Below are 21,931 nucleotides of genomic sequence, written 5' to 3' on the forward strand. Positions count from 1 at the left end.
ACTAGGAAAAAGACTTTTTCTAATTTCCCAAATGGACTCAGTCAGTAAGACTTAGAAGCACATTAGGGATTGCTATTTTGTGACTCACACTACCATTGTAACACAGGAAATGGTAATATAGAACCTTTGGACAGCTGTTTTGAAAGTGAACTTAAAAAAAATTAATAATAATAATAAAATAGTTCACAGGTAACCTAGCCTGAAAGCTGGCTTTGAAAAGATTTTTCTGAGGTGCAAAACTTAAATATAGACTTAGTGTGTCTTGTTTTGGATACAACAGACTTGTTTTAAGTTCAAGGCCACAAGTCGGAATCTCAGTTCTGCAATATCTGTAGATTTCATTCCATGGACAATCATTCTATCATTTATTAGTTCCCCAAATGTATATTTTCCTGCAGAAAAAAAAAAAAAAAAAAAAAAAAAAAAGAAAGAAAATGCCTGCCTTATCCTGACTTCACATACTTAGTAACATGCTTAATGCTGGGGATATGCTGAGCAACCGTGTTGTACCATTTCTAAATTCTTGCAAGTCTGAGTACTTGCCTTTGATGTGTTCTACCTTTAAAAATAATTACTAATAACTGTTTACAGTGTGTTGTGTGTTCTTTTGTTTGTTTGTTTGTTTTTTGTTGTTGTTGTTTTAATCTCTGCAGTAGAAGGTAAGGTGATTGTTAATCCATTTTGCTGAGGAGGACAGTGATGCACAATATCTTGAATTAAATTCTTCTTAGCTAAGTAGTAAATTTACAGCAGTAGAAGCCAGATGTCTTTGCTGTAATGTCAACTGCTCTAGCTAGTTCTTAAGCTGAACCAGAAAGTGTGTATGATCTGGAATGAAGGAAGAAGGCTTCAAGGCAGGAGACTGTTCTCCTTGATGAATTTTCACACATTATTGTTGTCTGCTGCAAAAATGAAGCAAGTTCTTTAAAGATTCTTAAAAACAAAACAAACAAACAAACAAAAAACCACCTCTCAACAAAGTGTTTATAAAAGCTCCAACTGTTCCTCTGCGCTTATGCTATTCCTTACCAGAAACACCACCAACCCTTTCTGTGCTCCTCCTTACAATCTTTTTGTTAAAGTTTAAAGAGCGGGCATATTGTGTTTGTACTCTGTGTGTTTTTCTTGGGGGGTTAGTTTGGAGTAACAAAATGGAGTACATTGACATTGGAGTGCAGATTTACCTATCTGATTCGCAGTCAAAATACATAACTAAAATTAAGAAATATTTAATCATGATCTTTCCACTTCAAATAGATATGCTTTTTGCTCTAATTAATTAACATCAAATTGAAATTTTGTACAAAAATAATTGAGTTATTCAGCAACTTATTTTGGAAATAAAACAGTAATGATTTTATGCACATACATGGGAAAAAGAGAATTGTTAAGTTTACTTAACATAAATTTCCAGATAATGCATTTATTCAAAACAGTGTTACAACCTGTTACGTATTAATTTGCAGTAAAAACTCTTGAGTATCCAAACACTTCCTTTCCAATATTATTATGTGTCTCAGTTCGCTTTAAGATTGGTCTTCCATCATTAGCTTAAATACAGCTGACACACTAGCATTTCCCTTTTTTGTTTTTTATTCAGAGGAGTCATAGCTTTTACCAACTCTCCAGTTATCTTGGCTAGTTCTGTTCTGAGGAAAAAAAAAAAAAAGGATAATGAATTAATGTTTTAAAAGAAAAAATTTTCATCCCTTCAAGGGACATAGCTTATCACAACAAAGGGGCTCCTTATAGCACAGAAATGCACTTACGCTTGCTTAGGTTACAGTATCAGAAACAGTGAAAATGTCCAAAAGAAACTTCAGTTACTCTGGACTGATAGGTATAGTATGTTCACTCCATCTTATAGAAGTTGATCTTAAAGTTGTTCTTAGAAAATTGGGAATTAAAGATAGGGTTCGCTGAACACCCATTGTTTTCAATATTCTGCTGCTTAAGGAGGTAGGAAAAAAAGATTTCCACATTGTCTCTTAATGACTGAGAATGAATTAAGGAAACTTCAGCTTTCTTGTTGCAAAGAGAAGATAAACTAATACTCTGATTCACCCTAGGGTACTGCTCTGAATACAGATTACAGCAGTACTTTGCACAGACAATAAGAAGAATAGCTAAACCTTAAGATTTTGGCAGGGTTTTAAAAAAAATACTATAATCTGTACTTTTCTTAGAACTTGTCAATAAGAAAATCCTCCATTTGCAGTTTCATTTCACTTTCTATGTCTCTCTCTGTCTTCAGCTTAATAAGATACAATATTATTAACAGACCACAACTGATAGAAGACTATGTCATGAATCTGTGTTCCTCACTCAGAAGGACCATAGGCAAAAGGTCAAGACCAAGCAATCTTGTGTAAGTGGCACCTCGTGCCTTGTAAAGAGAGAGGAAGAGTTCTTTTATAGGCAGCCCTTGCCCTCCTTTTTCATTTTGGACTTTGCTATGAATTAAGACTTGATCACTATGTCTTTTGCTGCTTTCATGATGCTTTTATCAGTTCACTGTCAATGTTCTACTCAGGTTTGTAAGAGTTGGAACAAGCCCTGTAAGGCATTCTATTCTAAGTAGAAGGATGTAGTGAGATGTTATTCAACTATGACTCATTGTACAGGATATTTTGAGAAGTTGTATTCAAGTTGTTTTCTGCAGTGAAACCAGACATATTTCAATTAGATATTTTCCACTTGTTTTGAGGACTGCATTTTGCAACCTTTTCAGGTACCAGAGTGAGGAATATACTACAGTTCTCAATGGAACATTTTTCAGATGAAAGGACTGTTCAACCTGTCATTCATGTGATGAATTGTTTTATGGGTTGGTTTGTAACAGTTCAAACAACTGACTAGAGTGTTCCAATTTCTGTTAGTATAACTTCTGACTGGGCAGATTTAGATACGTTGTGTTAAATCTAATGTAGCTATAGTGCTGTGGATTTCAGTTAATTAGAATTTTAATCAAGAATTTTATCTCCAAATTTGAGTGTATATTTTGTGATTCCCAGAAATGCATCTTGCAAGGTGATAAAATGATGCGTATGTTTTTTTGGCAGTTAAGTGCTTGAGTTCTTTATGCTTTCATAAAAGTATTGGTGTTTGATATTTTTCTGTGTGAGCAATGTTTTTATTCACTCTCTGGCTTTGGCTAATGAAACAATTAAGTGTATAATTGAACTATGTGCTTGAAAAATAGTGCCATATTAATCTCTAACTTATGTTTATACAAAGGTATTTACATCCTAGATGGCTTTTCCTATTGTATTAAATTCTGGGAAGGCTGCAGAACAGATCAGTTCAGTCAGTCAAACATAATTGCAGACTGTGTTGTTTTCACAGTAGGGACTAATGTTTGTTATCTAGTCTCCAGCCTATTATGACATGTTTTTGTTTTGTGTCTGTCTTTGACAGAGTGCTGTGTCTAGGAGCAGAGCGCCTAATCAGTTACACTGTAATGCTTCTTTTCCAGTACTGAACTGAGGTCAGACATTAGAAAAAAAATAAAATAAATTAAAAAGATCTATTAAATATTAATGTCTTATTGAAGTTAAGCCAGTATAGAGCACAAGATAAATTATTCTGTTTGCTTAAAATTGAGCTTGAAACAACAGCATTGCATTTGTTGCTGGTTCAACAGTTTCCAGGCAGTGGCTGATATGATAAATCACTTTAATATGCAAGCATTTTCACAAGGTTAATTTTACAGGACTAATCATTTCCTTGTATATCAAAGTTAAGTTTTGGAAAATCTTGTTAAAACACTTTCTGTTTCCTAAAGTCAAATCTGGTTCTGAAACTACTTTTAACAGAACATGCTTCAGTATGCTAAGATTTGGATTCATCCTGTTTAACTCAAGGTACTCAGGCTATGGTTCCACAGTAATTAATACCAAGATCTATGCACTGACATAATGCCCAGCAGCACATTTGACCTGGATCAAATATGTGCACATGATTGCATATCAGTTGAATTAGGCAGAGTACACAATACGAAGGTCACTATCTTTATGCTTTTATGCTATCTTTATACCAGCCAATGGGAGGGAAGTGATTAGAATAACTGATTTGACGTGAATGATGCTAGCTAATTATTACAAAAATAACTATTCAAAGTTGTTAAACCACTTCATTCCAGCAGAACAAATTGTATAGTGGATCAGTGCTTTGATTATGATATTTTAATCATAGATGGGCTATGATATTTTTTATCTGTATTAGAAAACTTAAAGGCTGCTGTGCCATTGATTCCTGGCCTTAAATTTAAGTTGGGGTTCCAGAATTCCAAAATAAGCAGTCTGTGCCCTCCTTAGCTTTTCTTTAGCTGCTTTTTCCCATTTCTGTATCATTCCTTTTGTTGTCAGCAAAACCATCCTGTGTCTGTGAGGTGAATTCAATTAACTGAACAGCAACTTGCTGAAAAGCAACTTTTTTTACCTCATGTTAATCCAGATCAAGTCCTCATCCCAGTTCACTGTTCAGCTGTGTAAACACTCCGAGCATGAATGGCCAGTGAAGAAACAGCAGAGCTAAGCCCTGGTGGCTGAAGCAGCAATGCTGCTTAAATGGAAACCACAGCCAAAGTTGCTGCACTGGGAGGCGAGTCATTCTGTGCTTGAGTTCTTAGATGCAGATAAATTCAGTCAATAATTCAGTCCACTTTGAATTTGAGTTGCCTTGTGTAGCTGTCTATATCTTTGTTGTTGATTGTAGAGCTGTCCTAGGATCACTGACTTGTTAGCAGACCACTCAAGAGTTGGCAACTGGTAGAATGAATTTAGGCCTAAAAGCTATATATGCAGTTGGCCTGGAACATTAAATCTCTTCTTTTGAGTACAGCCTTCCAAATTTCAAGGAAGTGTTTGTTTCCTCTTCTCTAAATCACGATGATCTCATTTTTTTGCTTAGGGCTTATTGTTATATTTTATTTGGCTTTGTGGATTTATGCAAAGCATTTGACACTGTCCTGCATGACATATCCTTGTCTCTAAATTGGAGACACAGATTTGATGGATGGACCACTTGTGAGTAATTAAAAGAGAACAGGTTCAGATCAGATATTTTGAAGAAGTTCTTTACTGTGTGTGTGGCAAGGCACTGGCATAGGTTACCTAGAGAGGCTGTGGATGTCCCATTCCTGGAGGTGTTCAAGGTCAGGCTGGATGGGGCTGTGAGCAACCTGGTCTGGTGGGAGATATCCATGCCCATGGCAGTGGGGTGGAATTAGATGATCTTTAAGGTCCCTTCTAATCCAAACGTTTCTATGATTTTATGGTTTGCCTGCAAACCAAAGTACGCAAGTGGAAAGATCCTTCCAATTTCTGCAAACTTTCTTCCTAAGTGCAGAAATGTTACCAGTTATGTACATAGTTCCTAATGCTGTTCCATGAACAGATCACAGAAACAGCTGTGTACTGAGTCCAACTGATAGCTACTCAGGTCAGGTATCCTGTATCTGATAGTGGCAAAGTAGATGTCAAGTAAAACACAAAAGCACACCAACCCATAGTGATGCTTTCCCAGAATGCTTTCTCAGCCCCTGAACATCTAACAAAAAAGAAGTAACAAAAAGGTATGAATGTTGAGAGCCATAAATAATCTTTCACAATCCTTTTGTCTGTGTCATCACTTACCTTTTGATGTGCACTGCAGTACATTCTAAACCCTGTTGTGTTCATAGCAGGCCATGACTCCTTTCATATGCATTTTTTGTTTTCTGTTCAGGGCAATTTTGGAGTCAGAGGGTGGGACCTGCCTCTTGCCTTGGCTTGTCCCAGTATGGAACCAAGATGCATCCAAAATTCACCTAGCACTCCCGAGAGCTACAAAGCATGGACTGTGCTTCCATCTGTGCTTATAGGAATGTTCTCAGCTGAAATCCAGCACCTTTCGCAGTCTTAGAAATGTGTGTTTGGCATTGCAAAGAAGCCTGGAAGTAACCTCATCTAGAAATAGCTTCATTAAAAAGTACCTTGGATTTTGCCAGGCATAGAAGATATTTCTTGGTCTGTTTATCCACGTGAATTGAAATACATGTATATATATTTTTGCATCATTTAGCTGTTAAAATGTTTGCTTACATTCATAAGTATTTATGATGTACTTTTCTTTGCATTTTTGGTTGAGTTATGAAAGCAAAGATGTATAAAATGCAAAGTGACAAGAAGTATTTTACAAGGCATTCTAAGAACGAGAACTTTTTTTTTTTCTTCCCAGTGTCTTCTCTTACTGAGCTGAATTCTAATTAATAGCACTTTATGGCTCAGTATGATTTCATTATCATCTTAGAGTGTTTTCCATTGAGTAGCTAACAGTATAAGGAATCTTTCCTTTTTGTCTTATGCTTCTATTGGTTTTCTTCTACAAAGAGATTGCACTTTCAGTAGGATATATTTTTAGAACCTTTGTAATTTTATTTGTCATACAAAGGTCAGCCTTAGTGGATTAAAGAAAATATAAGCATTGACATAATTTACTGTGGGTGAATACAAAATAATATCCAAAACCTCAATTAGGTGAAATGTAATAAACGCAACATAATTTCCTGCATTCACTGGGGAAAAGATGGTTTGCATTTAAATTCTTAAGCAAACTTTTCTGAATATGTTCTATTTCTTGCCCTGCTGCAGTCGTGTAAAATTAAATTTGAAGTGATTTCTTGCCATGTGGGTTTTCTCCCTCTCATTCAAGATAATATAATACTAGAGGGAATCATAAAAATAATAATTGAGGGAATTCCTCATGTATTTTTATCAGAAGGCCGAAATAGCATAAAGCCATAACTGGTGTTGCCTTTTTAAATCCAGATATCTTGCCTTTGTCACTCTCAGATAAAGCCCTTTTGCTCATTATTTCTTTTTTACTTCTGTTTGAAACAATGCAAACACAACCAGAGCATTTTGGAGCAGTGGTATGTCGTGTCAACCTGGCAGATTCCAGACTAGTGCTAAAGTATTTTGGTAGCTTTGCCAATAGATGGAGAGGAGGTTGCTTTAAACACTTCCATCTGTGTAATAGAGGTGATATTGCTACCTGTGTGGTCTATTTCACTCTCAGTGAGAGATATAAGGATTTGGAGGTTTTTGGCATTTCTGTTTAAGGAGCTCAGAAATACAGATGCTGTTACAAATGTGTAAACACACACCTCTTACTGTATTTCATCCCTTGAAAGTTTCAACTTTTTAGGGCTGCTTTCTGGCCTTCTATTTATCCTTTTCTTTACATTGGTTTATGTTCTAAACAAAACTCTTCAACATCTGTCACATTCAAAGAGAGGCTGTTAATTCTCTTGTATTTGAGACTTTTAACAGAAACATGAAAAAAAGAACCTTACAAGGAAGTCTTAGCTCCACAGTAACAGTTCTTCCTTTGCTAGATTGAAAAAGGAAAATGGACCCTCAGGTGGAAGGAACCCATAAAACCTTGCACAGCTTCTTTCTGGTATTGTCTTCTAGTTTAGTGTCATTTACCAAAACTAGTCAACAACAAAAAAAAGTTTTGATGCAGTTTTACTCCCATGTTTCATGCTTCTGCAACAGGTCTATCTAATCTATGCAAGCTCAAGTTTTTTGACATGATTTTCAATGCCAAACTGAAGGTGGTAGTGGTGAACATGTTACTGTCACAGAATACGTGCAATTGTTTATTTTTATAGCGTAGAGTGGATTTGGTAATTGATAGTTAAAGATGATATTTATTTTTATTTTATCTGGCAAGGGCTGTATTATACCCAGTTTTTTGGTTTAGCATTGGCTGATACTCATGGCACACACAATTCAGCAGCAAGCAGCTCTGAAAATTTCTGATAGCTACAGTGAAAATCCTTCCAAAATTTTTAGTTTCTTTCTGATTTAAGACTCACTTGTGTGAGCTGCAGATTAGAGGGGTTTAGCAGTAAACCAGTTCCTATTGGAAAATTCTGATCTGTCGAAAGTGACGTTTTTAGCCAGTAGCGAATGAGGATCAGACATCTGGTGTTACTATGAACCCAATCTGCACTAATCTAGAGCTGCAAAAGTTAAATGTGCTAAAGCCAGAAACTTCAGCAAGCCAGAGCATGCTCATGCTCCAGTTTGTCACTGAATTAGGTCAGGTTTATATAACTCCTCAAACTCTCCTGCTTTACTACAGCATTATTTCCAGGATGATCAGCTATGAGACATATCTGCTTGCAAAGTGTTTTGAAGCTAGGGATTGCAAAGGCTTCTTGACTCTCACTCATAACAGATGGCTCTCTAAAGTTTCTGAAATACCTAACATCTCCAGGACTAAGACAGACCAAATAGCAAGACTGGATATTGGTAACTTTGTCCTGGAGGTCTGGAGAGCTGCTGGCTAACCTTGTCCATTTCCATTGCCAACCAGGGCACATTTTACTGTTGCTATAGCTCATAGTTTTCAAGCTAAATATTGACTAAGTATCGTAAGACTTTCAGATGTGTGCATTTGTCCCATTTTGGTATTTTCATTCTAATTTAGCTTGAGCTTGATATGTCTTCCATTAATTTTAAAATTACCAGCAAGTTAATTTGATTTCCTAGCCAACAGTTATGCTGAGCATTATTTTTTTCCATGTGGTGTTTGTGGGAGTAGAGGGCATGGAACATTTTGTTTGTTTGGGCCCTTTCTCTTCTAAAAAAAAAAAGCCTACAGTAGAAACTTGCTTTGACTTTTGTTTATTAGGAAATTCACAAGAACTGCTGTGTGAGCAATCCATGCATACCATGTCCTCATCTTGTGTGGTTACTTCTGCATTTTATCACTGTAGCTGAACAGCATTGCTTTTGGAACAGACAGATTCCCTCCTAGATATTTTAGGAAGGAATTCTGATGTTTTAAGGTTAAACTGAAAGGTTTCAATGAATCCTCCTATTTCCTTGCATTACCTCTGGTTGTAATGGTGAGCCAGCCATTTTCATTTTGAAAATGATCTTTCATGAACCAAGTACCCAATTCTTAGCACAATTAAAGTAAGCAAGATACAACAGCATAAGTCTTGGGACTGTCTTGGGCCCCAGTTATGTTCCTCCTCACTTACCTGTTCAGATTTGTATAGGTGTCTTTGCATTAGGTGGAAAGATACACCTTTACATACTCCTTTTCTTCATAAAGTAGAAGTCAAGGGTGACCATACAAGGCCACAGCTGTGAGCAATGTGTGGCCAGTGATGGTCAGCACACTGCTGGTTTCTCAGCCTTCCCCAGTTGATGTTGTGAAGTACAGTGATTCACCACTAAAAGTTTTGTGGCAAGGTGATAAAGAGATAACATGATGCCATGTAGACAAACAGATGATTAATGGCTAAGGCGGGTCAGCATGGAATACTGATAGGGAGGGCTTCGCAGAGGTGCTGTGGTTGTTTCAGGGCATTACTGTTTCAGATTTCAGCTGACATCTCAGTAATCCCATTTCTGAAGTAGATTTAATAAAATGTGAAAACACCTAAAATATTTCAACAAGGAATCTAATCTAACTTAATTCAAAATAACTCAGTAACTTAATGTGACAACTCACAATAAGTTTATGCAGCTAGTGTCAGCAGCCCTGTGAATCATTCTAACAGTCTGCAGGCAAATTTTCTTTGAAAGCTTTGTATTGAAAATATACAAGGATGTGTTGTGTAAATTGTCATGTAAGAAGACAAAGACCAATTTTCAGTTTCATTTGAAGACAGAATAAAACGCCTAGGAAAAGGATGTAATGACTCATGTAAGAGTAATCATGGTTTATGCAGGGCTGCCCAGCTACTAGTCCCATTACTGAGCACCCAGTCGTGTTACTAAGGAAATTACTACTGCTTTTCTAGGTCTTATTCATAAAACATGACAATGAACCATGACATTACTTCCTGCGTAATGCCTGTGCCTAAAAATTCCCTGAGATTTTTCATATCTGTCAATGTATATGTTACGACTGATGATTATGTGGTAACTGATCTGAATTTTTGGCATGGTATTTTAGAGATTTTTCAGTGAACTACGGAAGATATGGTAGAAACAAAACCTTTTCCTTTATGTAATGAGGAAAATACTAGTGTGCACTTATGTAGTGTGTTTCACTCAATGGTACTCAGAGATATGGTTTAATGGGTAACATTGGTGGTAGGGGGATGCTTGGACCAAATGATCATGGAGGTCTTTTCTGACCTTTATGATTTTATGACAACTGAGAAAGTACTATATGGTCTTTCCTGTGAATATATTTACCACTGTGATGTATGTTAGAAAAAACTTACAGGAGGTAAGTGGATTCATCAGAACATTAGAATGAAAAGCGTAAGCCAAGTGTCTCAACTCTTCTTTCTATGTTCTCACTATAATTATGTTTTTCTTGCACAGGACAGAGTGAGACATTTTGTTGTCCAGGACAGGATCACATTCTGGCGGTATGGGTTCCTTTCCCCCTCTCCCTGCTCTTCCCCTCCCTCCCACAGCTGTACATGTATTTTGAAGAAAGATTGTGCCTGAAATACCATATGGGAAATCCCCATAGATTGTTCCACATGGCATGACATTCTGGAATCTGCCACTGTGGCTGAAATGTTTATCGTTTATATCGATTTTCCTGTCCTTAGTACTTACCTGATTTTGCACAACTGGCAGTGACAAAAGCTACCATCACAGCTTGCCATCAGCTGTCCCAGATTTGCCATCTTTCCTAGTTCACCAGTATCTCAAATGTCATTGCATTTGGGACAACCTTTGTTGAAAAAAAAAAGTGGGTTTAGACCTCATTTTGTGTGAGAACAGTTTGAATTTAGATTGTAACTTCAAGATTTTGTTCAGTATCAGTATAACGTTATTATGTTCTGTAATTTGGGAGGAAATACATGTAGGTACAAAGGTGTCCACCAGCATGCCACCAGTGGTGAGTGAGGTCCTGCCACAAGGGAGTGAATCCTTCGGGAAACTGTCATCTTTTATTTTTTTTTACCTAAACTTAACTGTTTTTGAAGTAGTTGCTGTAAAAGGGGTGTGGCAATACCAACGGTAATGTTTTCCTACTGCTCATGCCTTCCTTACGGAACCAAAGTGGAGTTGCTATGGGGAGGGAAGCACCAGTCAGAAATGCCACTGTGAGCTTCCTGTACTTTAGAACGTCAGACAAATTTATTTTTCCATTCTTCTATTTTTCTCTAGTCTCTTCTTCCTCTACAACATATTGGAGTTCTCTCTACATATATATATATATATATATATATAAAATTTATGTATTTTATAATTTATATATATATTTATATATATATATAGAAATTCTTGTATTAAACTAACCATTTTACTTGAGTTTTCTTGATTTCTCAGACTTTTCCAATAAATTTAGTCTCCCAATACTTAATTCTGCAACATACAGGATGGGTAAATAGTCTTAGCTTGGACTGATAGGAGCAATCTGTCACAGAGAAGGCTGTGGTGTGTACCTGTACGCATGCACAGGCCGTGTTCGGACTAAAACAAGCAATAAATGGGATTACCTCGGGAAAGGAGATGGGTGACCTGAATACATGTCTTAAAGGTGATACTGAAAAGGTAGAGGGGAGTGGGTTGGGTCCTTGTGGATCCTTGTGCTGTTCTTCAGGGCATAAAGAGAACTTGGCATTTGTGGTTGTGTGAAAGGAGAGGGCAATGGGTTTGTTGTCTACGGCCAGTGTGTTACTACTGCCTGATCCTCTGCAGGTATTTGAGTCTTTGTGTTAGAAAGTATGTTTTATAGCACCAGCATGTTGTACAAATATCTTCATGTGACGTGGTGGGATGAGGGGAAGGCTGCTAAAGTCAGTAACGTGGAGAGTGAGCAATGACACTCCCAACTGTCCGTCAGCGGAGTGCATTTGGGAAACTGTTACTTTTCGCCTCGCAACCCTGGTTCAGCGGCAGAAATTACGGCAGCCAAGTTGTTCAACGCGTGAAACGGGGCCCGGGGAGGTGACCGCATGTCAGCGCCCGGCGTGGCGGGGCCTCGGAGGGAGTGGCCGGGACCGGCAACCGCCGCCCGCCGCTGCCCGAGCCGGTCGCAGCGCCCCGGCCCCAGCCGCAGCCGCAGCCCCCGGCGGCCCGGCCGCGGCAGCAGGTGAGGGGCGTCCGGCAGCCGGGCGCGGCGCCTGAGGTGAGTCCCGCGGAGAGGCGCGGAGCCGGGGCAGCGGAGGGGCGCTCGGGGGGGGCTGCGGCGGAGTCCCCTTGGGGGCGGTTGTCGCCAGCTGCCGCCGCGGCGGGGCGGCTCTCCGGCACGTCCCGGCTCGCCGCCTGGGAGCTCGCCCCGAGCGCCCGGCACCGCGACGGGAGCTCGGCTGCGCCCGAGGGGGCCGCGGCGGTGGGAGCGGTGGGTGCGGGACGGCGCCTTGCTCGGGGCGGAGGGCGGAAAGCTGGCACGCCGCCACGGCCAAGGGTCCGGCGGGCAGCCCTGGCCCTGGCGGCCGTGAGGCGGCGGCCCTCGGGACGGCCGGGCCTCCGCCCATAGCGCGGGGTCCGCGGGAAGCTGCCGGGTGGTGCCCAGCTGCAGAAAGGGCGCGCTTGAGATACCGAGGTACTTGCCGAGGACAGAGAAAGGAAATGCTCTTCTTACTGACTTGTTCTTTTTTTCTCTCAGGCGCTCGTATAAAGGCTCTTTTTTTTCCGTCCAAATTTGCAATTTAGATAAGTTGGTTGTTAGTTCAAAATAATAAAGCGAGTATTTGCTGCTGAAAAAAAAATTTGAAATATTTGGTTTGCAGTTAGAGTCATTTTTTCTTCTTTTTGGTACTAAAATCGTGGGAACAGAGCAGCAAGCAAAGTAATAAATGACTTCCTATATGAGAGGAGGAATAAAAGCTTGTATTTTGAAGCTTTAGCTGAAAAAATGCTTAGATTTGACAGTAGCCTTGGTGACGTCTGCTTCTGCCAGCAAAATGGGGATAGAATGGTTATTGCAAGTTAAGGCTTCAGGATTACTGGGCTGACTGGTTGGGCATGTAGGTTTCTGAGATAATTTTATAGTATAGGCCAAATGATGAGGTCTGTACGTGTTTATTCTTGAGAACTCTTCAGTGATCACTTTTTCATGTTCTGCATGCGTTCTGGTTCACGAGAGTACTAGTTATAAAGCACATTTAAAATATATTGTCAGATTACAGTGCAAGGATGTATGCGGGAAATGATGTGTGTATGCATGTATACAAGGAAGGAGGAGAGCAAGAAGAGTTTGATGACTCAGGAGCCTTTGGAAGCACTGACCTGTCTGTAATCTGGTGCTGAGTTTTTGATGTTTGACAGACTCATGTGTTTTCTGATAGTAGCTTAAAGCCTTTGAACTATCGTGTATGCTTTCTCAATCTATTTCTCCTTATCGTAACAGGCTGTAGGTTATCGAACCTTAATATTCTTCTCATAGTCCTGCGACCTGTTTGCAATAGCAGCTACCGCAGAAGTTTATCCTGTTTAAAATACAAACAAAATAAAAAACATAAAATGCAGATTGTAGCCATTTTAGGAGTAGAAATAATCTCTCTTTTATTACACAAATGAAAAAGACTATGTTGCTTCTTGGGAAATAACATGTAATCTGCCTTCAGTTTATAGCAGCTTTATTTTTGATTTCATTTCTTCCACTAATATATTAACTTTTGTGGCTTTTCAGTCATGCTTTTTGTGTTTCCCTAAGTTTTTCTATTACTACACAAAAAATAAATCTGAGGAAATTAAATTTATCTTTTTTTCTTTTTTTTCCCCCTGAACTTGGCTTTCTTTACCACTGAAATTGATTGCTTTCTTTAGTTCCCACATGGATATCCATAGCACATGTAAATGTACCAAGTAGCTCAACGGCAAGAGAAGAGTTTTATATCCCCACTCCTGTTACTGTTTTGGAGGGAGGGAGGGAAGATGGAGGAAACTTGTATGGAAATGTACTGTGTCAAAAGTAAGTATGGTTTTCATGAAAGTTGACTACATCCCATAACAACTAGAGAACATAAGGCAGTTTTTGACTGGATGTGTTTAAACCATTTTCAACCCTCTTAGCTTCATAATAATATATAATGATAAAACAATGGTAAAAACTGAGTCTAGTGTTGTACCATGGGTGATATAAGCAACAGGTATAGACTTCAGTGAGTCTGAAGTCCAGGGGATTCTCCTTGTTAGGAGTAAGGCTTTGAGAGAAGTGTGAATCTTTTAATGTCCAAAACTGATGTAGTTATAATTCAGAGTTTTGAGATAGCTTGAGAGTCTGATTCAGAGATCGGAACTGCTTTTCAGTTCCCTTTTATGAGACTTCCATTAGCATGACCATGTACTTGCTCTATTTGTTATGCTGTTCACGAATCTCTGAGGCCGAAGTGGAGATTGCTTTTCCTTCCTTTACCCTCCTCCAGTGTGCTGAAACAATGAAGTAGCAACCATTGGCACCAGTTGTGCTGTGTTGTGGGTTGGGAGGGCCTCTTGTTCTTGTACCTGTGTCGGGTTGAATGGAGCTTCAGAATGCTTCGGACTGCAAACTGCATCGGCAAGTGTGTGAAGACTGAGCTGGAAAGTTTGTGTTTGCATCCCAAAGCTAAAAGGACATAAACAGAAGAATTTCCATATATTATTTTTGAGCAAAGGAAGTTTTTTGTTTGTTTGTTTCATTGTTTATATGGTTCTCTTTGGTTTTGAGCAATGATGTGAAGAGACGCACACCCCACTGGATTAGATCTTGGTTCATGTTTGGTCTTGCCCACCAGATAGGTATTTTATTCTGTGTCTGATCTCATATGGTTTCCTAAAGGCCATGTTGGTTTTAAAGATGACTTAGTTTGTGTTCCCTCATTCCCATTCACAACAAAAAGACAGGACATACCACAAATTACCTGGAAACAGTTCATGCCCTCCAGTTCTCTGAATGCAGAATCCGACTTCTGCCAATTATACTTCTGCCTTATACTTTCCCTAATTACAGACTGAAGAAAGAGAAATTGCACTCTCTATAAAAAATATCAATGTGGACTTTTAAGTTACTTTTGGTCTCTCCTTCCGCTATAATTTCTACCATTTCCATTGTTGACTGCGTGATGACAGATATTTTAAGTTCACTGTCTCTTAGGGAGTAAAACTGCCAGGGGTTCTATCTCTAGCAAAGTCAAACATTCTTTGAATCATACGTTAAAGTATTTGAGATATTCCAGAGTCTTCAGCTGAGGAGGCTTCCTCCTGCAGTGTTTACATTGAGTGCAAGAAAAATGTATGGACAGTTTGGCAAGACTTTTGTTACCAAGCTAATTGTTGTAATTCGTAGTTTACAATTGTGAAGAACACTTAGTATAGGAGCAGATAAGCAAGCAGATAAATTTGTATAGAGGTTAGCAGACCTGTTTGTTTTGTTTTTTGAGGGGAGGATTGCTTGAAATATTGAATATATCAAAGCTTCTGTGCCCGTGTAATTGTGGCTAACTGTATTGCAAGTTTTTGAATGTCTTGAGATTCTTACGTTTGGGACTCTAACTCAACTCCTCAAAACAAAACTCAGATGTGAATTTTAGGATTAGGTGTTGAATATGTGAATTGGAGGATGTTATTAAGGGAGTAAGTTATGCGGTACAATGATTAGGACATAACTGAGGGTGTCTGGTTCAGTTTTCTTTAAAAAGGGCTTGTTAGGAGGGGAGGTTAAAAGGAAAATAATGTACTTCAGGAGATCATCATTTATTTGGTGAAAAATTCCAAGATCAGATTAGAATCCTATTAGATTGATATAATTATCCTGTGATTGAATTAGGAGAAGGGACTCTTACCTTTCTTTGTGGATCCTCAAACACATGGTGACTGAGAGTGTACTGTCATTGTAAGCCTATCATGGACTCAGCTGGTATCAGCTATTAAACTGAAGTGTCTGTTGTTTTAAAGTGTCTTGGTTTTGCTATCCATCCACATGAACTATCGTGTTTCATAGTGATGATCTTGCAGAAAGGCCAAGGAAAATCTTGCTGAATGGATAAAACACTTAAATAGTCAGAATTCAGAGTTTCGGAGGTTTTTTTTTGTAAACCAATAAGAAAATATTATTATTAAATACAGAATCTTAGCAGCCCCAAAATAGGAGAATAACAATACAGTTATGCTGTATGAGCAAGCTAGCCTCCATTTTTTAGGCCATTTATAAATGATGATTGCTTCCTTACTACATTAAACACAAAAAGGTTGAGTTTTCAAATGATTGTGTGAATTATAAGGAGCTTATTCCCTCTCCTCCTCCCCCACCCCCCATATTGACTGAGATCAATTTTATAATTCCTTTCTAATAATAAATTAATTTACAAATTAATTTACTGGAAATAAGCTCTGTCATTTTACTCTAGCTAGGAAATTGTAGCCTTGTGGTAAACATTTGCATTTTAGAGCTTCCCCTCTGTACCAGTTGTTTTGCTTAATAATGGACACAATACAATTGTAATACAAGCCTGGCTTTATGACAGTTTTGTTTTGTTTTGAAAATAATTATTAATACTAACCAGCAGAAACTGTGTCTTCAAGGCATTTGATAAATGGAGAGGTGACTTAGTATTTCACATCAAGGGACCATATGATGATTTAAGATAAAGATTTTTTTATTATGATTATTTTTGGTGAGCATGTGGTTTGGTTTCTCTAGGGTTTTGAAGTGTATTTGGATCTACACAACTAACAGTTTCACTTCTTTTTAACTTCTCAGCTCTTTTCTATTCTTTTCAACAAGAAACATTACCGAGGTCAAACAGATTCTCTCTCAGACCAGAGATGCTATTTCCAGAGGCTTTTCTACTAAAGTATATAGCAGCTCTGTTGAGAGTCTTGGCAGATTTGAAGATGAAAAAAATCATAATCTAAGCGTTTCTTATCATGAGCAAACATTTATTGTAGGGCCTTCAACAAGGGAGAAATGGGAAGGGGTTTGTGGTGGATGTCTGGAAACTTTACCCAGCCTGTGAATCTCTCTTCAGTGCAGCTGACAGAAGATAGCAGAATTCTTTCATAGGTTTGACATCAGCTTTAGTGTTACTGTAAAACTAAGCCTGTTATGATAGTCTCTGAGCAGAAATAACAGTAGTTTCAGTGCAGTGACACTTTTGTAGTCTTTGTTTTGCTGAGGCTGGAGAAGGGGGCAGGAGAGTATAGAACCAGTTATGTTTTTGTTGCAGCACCTGTACATTTCTCCAAACCAGAGGAATTCTTGTGTAGGTTTAAGAAGCTGACTTCCAGGCTGTTGGACCTTTGAGGTACTACTCTTTTTTTCTGACATGAAACTAGACTAAAGTCAGAACAGATTCTTTCTAACTTCTATCTCCAAAAAGCTTTCCTGGCTTCTGATTTCATATCAGTCTGTGCTGCTCATGCACTTTTTCCAGTTTTCATAGGAGACACCTGGTTGACTAGTACCTGGCTCAAATAATGTCGGATTGGATGACTTTACGACGTTCATTCCATAGAATAGCTTTTGCAGTCTAACATACCTGGATAGGATAAGGCAGCTTGTCTTCTGTCATGTACCACTATGAAGTGAAGTAAGCTTTTTTTTTTTTTTTTTTGAGGATGAGTACAGAGATCTGTTAATGTGCCTGAAGTGTTTGTCTCTGAGAGTTTTTTGCTCATGATAACAGAAAAACCTGTACTGTACAGCAGGTTACAACAGATGGTACAAGAGACTGACAGCTATGCAAATCCCTAATGTCAGCAATGATTTGAGCCAGCAGTCTGTGCATGCTGCAGAAGAGAATTCCAGTGATTTGTTGCTGCCCTTATCTCTCGGGTAGAGCCCTTTAGTTTTCAGCTTATTGTAAATATGTGACCAGTTCTCTGCTAGATTTATTACTTGAGCAAGACTTTTCAGGAAGTATTTCCCTCACAGTGTGCCAGCCACTGGATTTAGAAGTGTCCAAACCAAGCTGTAGAGTGCCCTTTTATTTTTGCCTAAATGCTCTTAAAATTTTGCTTTTTGTTAATGATTCTAAGTTGATGTCTGACTCCTCAGAGGATGTGTATAAGCAAAAAAGGAGGAACCTCATACAGAAAAATGGAGAATAGTTCAGGGTCTGGTGCTGCATATGTGCTCAAATCAGTTGTTTTTTATTGTGACTTCTCATGTGTGTAAAAGTTAGTATGCACATCCTTGACACATGCAGTTGGGAGCAAACGTGACTTGATTATAATACAGCCTACCTCTTGAAGAAACTGACTGCCTTAAAGCAAAGCAGAAGTTCGGTTTTAAGTGCTTTTGTTAATTGTGGTATTTAATTTCCATTAAAATGGGGCTTTGATTGATGTCCTTTGATTTTTTTTATTTTTTTATTTTTTCCAGAACCAAGAATGATAGCTGCAGGGAAATTTGCAAGTCTTCCCAGAAATGTCCCGGTGAATCATCAGTTATCATTAGCTTCTTCCATGGACCTTTTGACCACCAAACCTTCACTAGCTGAGCAGCACTCAGACTCCTTTCAAGACATCTCTATCCATGGCACTCTCCCCAGGAAGAAGAAGGGGACAGTTCCCATTAGATCCTGTGATGTATTTAGCCACATGGGAACGTTACCATACACCAGAACACACCGGCAGCAGCCACCTTTTATACAAGATGTCATAGAAGAGTATCCTCTACCAAATGGAAAGAGCAACAAACTCCATGCCAGGTACTTGTAAAACCTTAATTTACGTTTGCTCGTTGCGTAGGAATTATTAGATATTTCTCTAAACCTCTAAATGTCTAGTTAGTGGTGCAGATGTTTCTTGTAACTTTGAGTGCTAATGGAAGTTGATTTCTTCTCATGTACTCAGTTTAGCTCTTGATGGGAGGAGACAAACACAAAAAAAAAACAATGTGAAACAGGCAATATTTTTGAGATTGTGTGGGAATCATATGCATAGATGCATAGATTTCAGGAATTCTGAGAATTTCTTTTTTGACTTAATATCTCAGGCTTTAACATAATTTCCCTTTTCCAGTAAGATCAGTCAGTATGGGCTGTTCAATATGAATGCCTGTTTAAAATTGCTTTCTGTGCCACTGTGTCTGTGGCTCTTAGGGATTTGGATATTTAGACATCTGTGGAGCTTTTCAACAATAATTTTCAAGGACTAGGTCTTGCCTCTGAACCTTTAAAAGGTATAGCATTGCTATACTGTTTCCATGGAGGAAACTTTTTAAATAAACTTTAACTTTTTTTATTTAAACTTTAAATAAAGAATCAGAAATCACTGAATTGCTTTGTAATGGCCCTTTGCATTGTTCTAACAGAGCAGTTTTAACCAGAAAATCAAACTGGTCAAACTTGTTTTGGATTTGAATTCAGTGCTTACAGGGATGAAGTGTGGAGGAAAGGAGAAAATGGTACTCTAGCTGCTTCCTACCTAGAGCTATGTGTGAGCTGTTGTTCTTGAAGACTCTGTAGAACCCAAAGGACGCTCATCAAACTATTCCCATAGTAGTCATTGCCTAACTTCTGGTTATATCCATGACTCCTGAGAAGAATTCTCAAGAATCTTGAATTCTGCTTTCATAGCTATGAATTCTGCTTTCACAGATAGCTTTTGTTTAGGGAATCTGTCTTCACCACCAATATTAATTGCCACAGAAAATAATTTTGCAATTAGCTTTGTTTGTTCTGATATTTAGGTCTATAAAATGGGGACATTTTTTTCAGCTAACATAAGAAAACTTCAGTGCAATATAGTGGATCTATTAAAGGCACAAAGGTGAGTGAGCGTCAAGTTGTTTGGGTGACAGAGATAAAGGTTGAGGAAAAGGTAACCGAATAACAACTTCTGAAAAAGCATACACAGTTTGCTTCTTTCATTTATAGGATATGTTCTCAAACCTCATGAGAGAAGGAGAGCTCTAATTATATGGGGTTGTGTGTGTACAGTGTTTTTTGTTTGCTTTCGCTTGTGGCATACGAGATCAAACTTTCTCCTCACTTGAAAATAAATTTTTCTTCTCTATATCCCTTTTACTTGTGAAAGAAAAAAGGACCTCAACATGTTCAGTATTCTGCTGTCAATGACCTCTGAGACATACCTGCTTACACAAACTGACTTCTTAACATAATTTACGTCTTTGATTCTTGTACTTTTAGAGAACCCAAGCAGCCATGGTTGCTGCTATTAAAAGAATATGATGGTATACATAGAAGTTTTCTTACACCTTCCTTCCCAGGAACAGTTAGTAAACATGATTTGCAAGAGGTATTTCTTCTCTTGGGAGACTAGAACTTCTACATTAAATATAGAATACTTGTAACTGATAACTTTCTTTGTCCTCTGAAGAACACCTCTGTGCAAGCTGTAAGAGTAAGAACAGAATGCTTGCAAGGAAAAGGTCAAGAAGTTCTGTCTAACCAGAATGAAAACAAAGCTTTTGAAATGATAAGGAATTCAAAGGATGTTGTCAGTCTAGCCTATTCATAGAATTTGCATATTTTGAGTCATAACAGCAAGTACTGTTCCTGTGTTTGATTTTCCAGCGGCTTTGCTAAAATACACAGGTGATACTATGTTAACAACTGCTGCCTTTCGCTTAATTTTAACAACAGATCTTTATACAGTCTGCTCCATATCCTGACAGCCCAGTTACATTGGAGCAGGAGGTACTGTTGACTTGACAGCAAATATGTCACTTCTCGAGTCTCCTTTGGATGACTGTACCATTTGCTAGTATATTTTAAAAGAAAACTGGGAGAGCAAGTCTGAATTTCCTGTGGTAAGAGTTCTGCTGTATATGCTAAGGTACATGTATATTCTAATGCTTACACTCAAATTGAAATTAGTTGAGACTGACAGTATAGGGAAGTCCACATTACCTTATCTGTGTTTTATGAAAACAGCCCTGTAATAGTTTGATTCTTGTAGGGTCATACATATAATGTTACAAGGATATTCTCATTAGGAGTAAGTCAGCCTTTCATGGCTTTAATGCTGTTCACAAAAAATGTGTGAACACGTGTTTTAGTCAAACTTCTGATGCATTGTTCAACTCTGGTGCTGTATTTGGCATCAGCACACCAGAACTAACAGTCATTAGGACTGCAGTGTTCATGTGCATGTGGATCTGGTTATGCTGAACTTTGACTCAGACATGTCCATAGCTTTAAGCTTGATAACATCTAATTTTAAAAGCATAATTATGGTAACATTTTCAATAATTCAGAATGAGTAATATAGTCTTTAATCAAATGTATTTATATAAATAAACATACTTATTTATATAAATACATAATTTTGTGTTACAAAAAATAGGACAAAGTAAGTTAGTAAGTTTGTCCTAAAAATAGGACAAACAAAGTAAAGAGAATGGGGAAAGAAGATAATAAATTGTATGATTACCTAATGGAACTCTTGATTTCCAGAAACTCTGTCTTATGTGACAGCTAACTAATTACATTGCTCTGTAGCTAAGATGGAATATACATGTATGTATAATTGTTTTTGTAGGATTATATTCTGTTGGGTTTTTATATTTTTACAACCAGAAAAATATGTCTTTGTGGAATTTTTAGATTTCTTCTGGATTAACATAGAAAAATATAATTCTGATGTACAAAAGCATTCTTCTAATGTTTTGATAGCTACTTCATGCAAATGTTTCAGGAAAAAAACAAACCACACAAGAGATGAAGATGCAAAAACATGATAGTCACTTCTGAAAACTTGGAAATAGTATTTTGTCGGCTTTCAGTAAAGGAAGATTGTGTTCTCTATTTGGTTTGGGAACGCACAACTGTGCTAGTTTGTTAAGAGGAAAAAAAGCTTTATGAGAAAGACTGTATGCATTTTTTTCACGTCTCTTGGAAATAATTCAATGGCCAAAATTAGAAGTAACTGAGCACTTGAAAGCTATTCTGTTTTATGAGAGAACTCTTGTTTTAGCTTGTAAAGCTGCTTGTATGTGATATTTTTTTTTATCTGATATTGACAATTAATCCTAAATAAAACAAAACTGGAATTTCCCTTTGACA

The 21,931-nt window shown here is 38.0% G+C and overlaps 1 protein-coding gene across 5 annotated transcripts in view; it reads left to right on the forward strand.

The window, feature by feature from the left end:
• BCAR3 (BCAR3 adaptor protein, NSP family member) overlaps positions 1-21,931 on the forward strand; it is a 98,125-nt gene that overhangs the window by 30,128 nt on the left and 46,066 nt on the right. For 3 of the 5 annotated variants that reach the window (XM_068689991.1, XM_068689989.1, XM_068689996.1), the window contains exon 2: positions 18,283-18,610. In XM_068689991.1, coding sequence (XP_068546092.1) covers positions 18,291-18,610 — 320 coding nt within the window. In that variant the 5' untranslated portion in view covers positions 18,283-18,290. Of the gene's footprint in view, positions 1-11,899; positions 12,106-12,367; positions 12,523-18,282; positions 18,611-21,931 lie in introns of those variants that run through there. The other 2 variants (XM_068689990.1, XM_068689992.1) reach the window with 2 other exon arrangements.

Source organism: Anas acuta, chromosome 8 (genome assembly GCF_963932015.1).
Source record: "Anas acuta chromosome 8, bAnaAcu1.1, whole genome shotgun sequence".
In the NCBI taxonomy this organism is placed as follows: domain Eukaryota; kingdom Metazoa; phylum Chordata; class Aves; order Anseriformes; family Anatidae; genus Anas; species Anas acuta.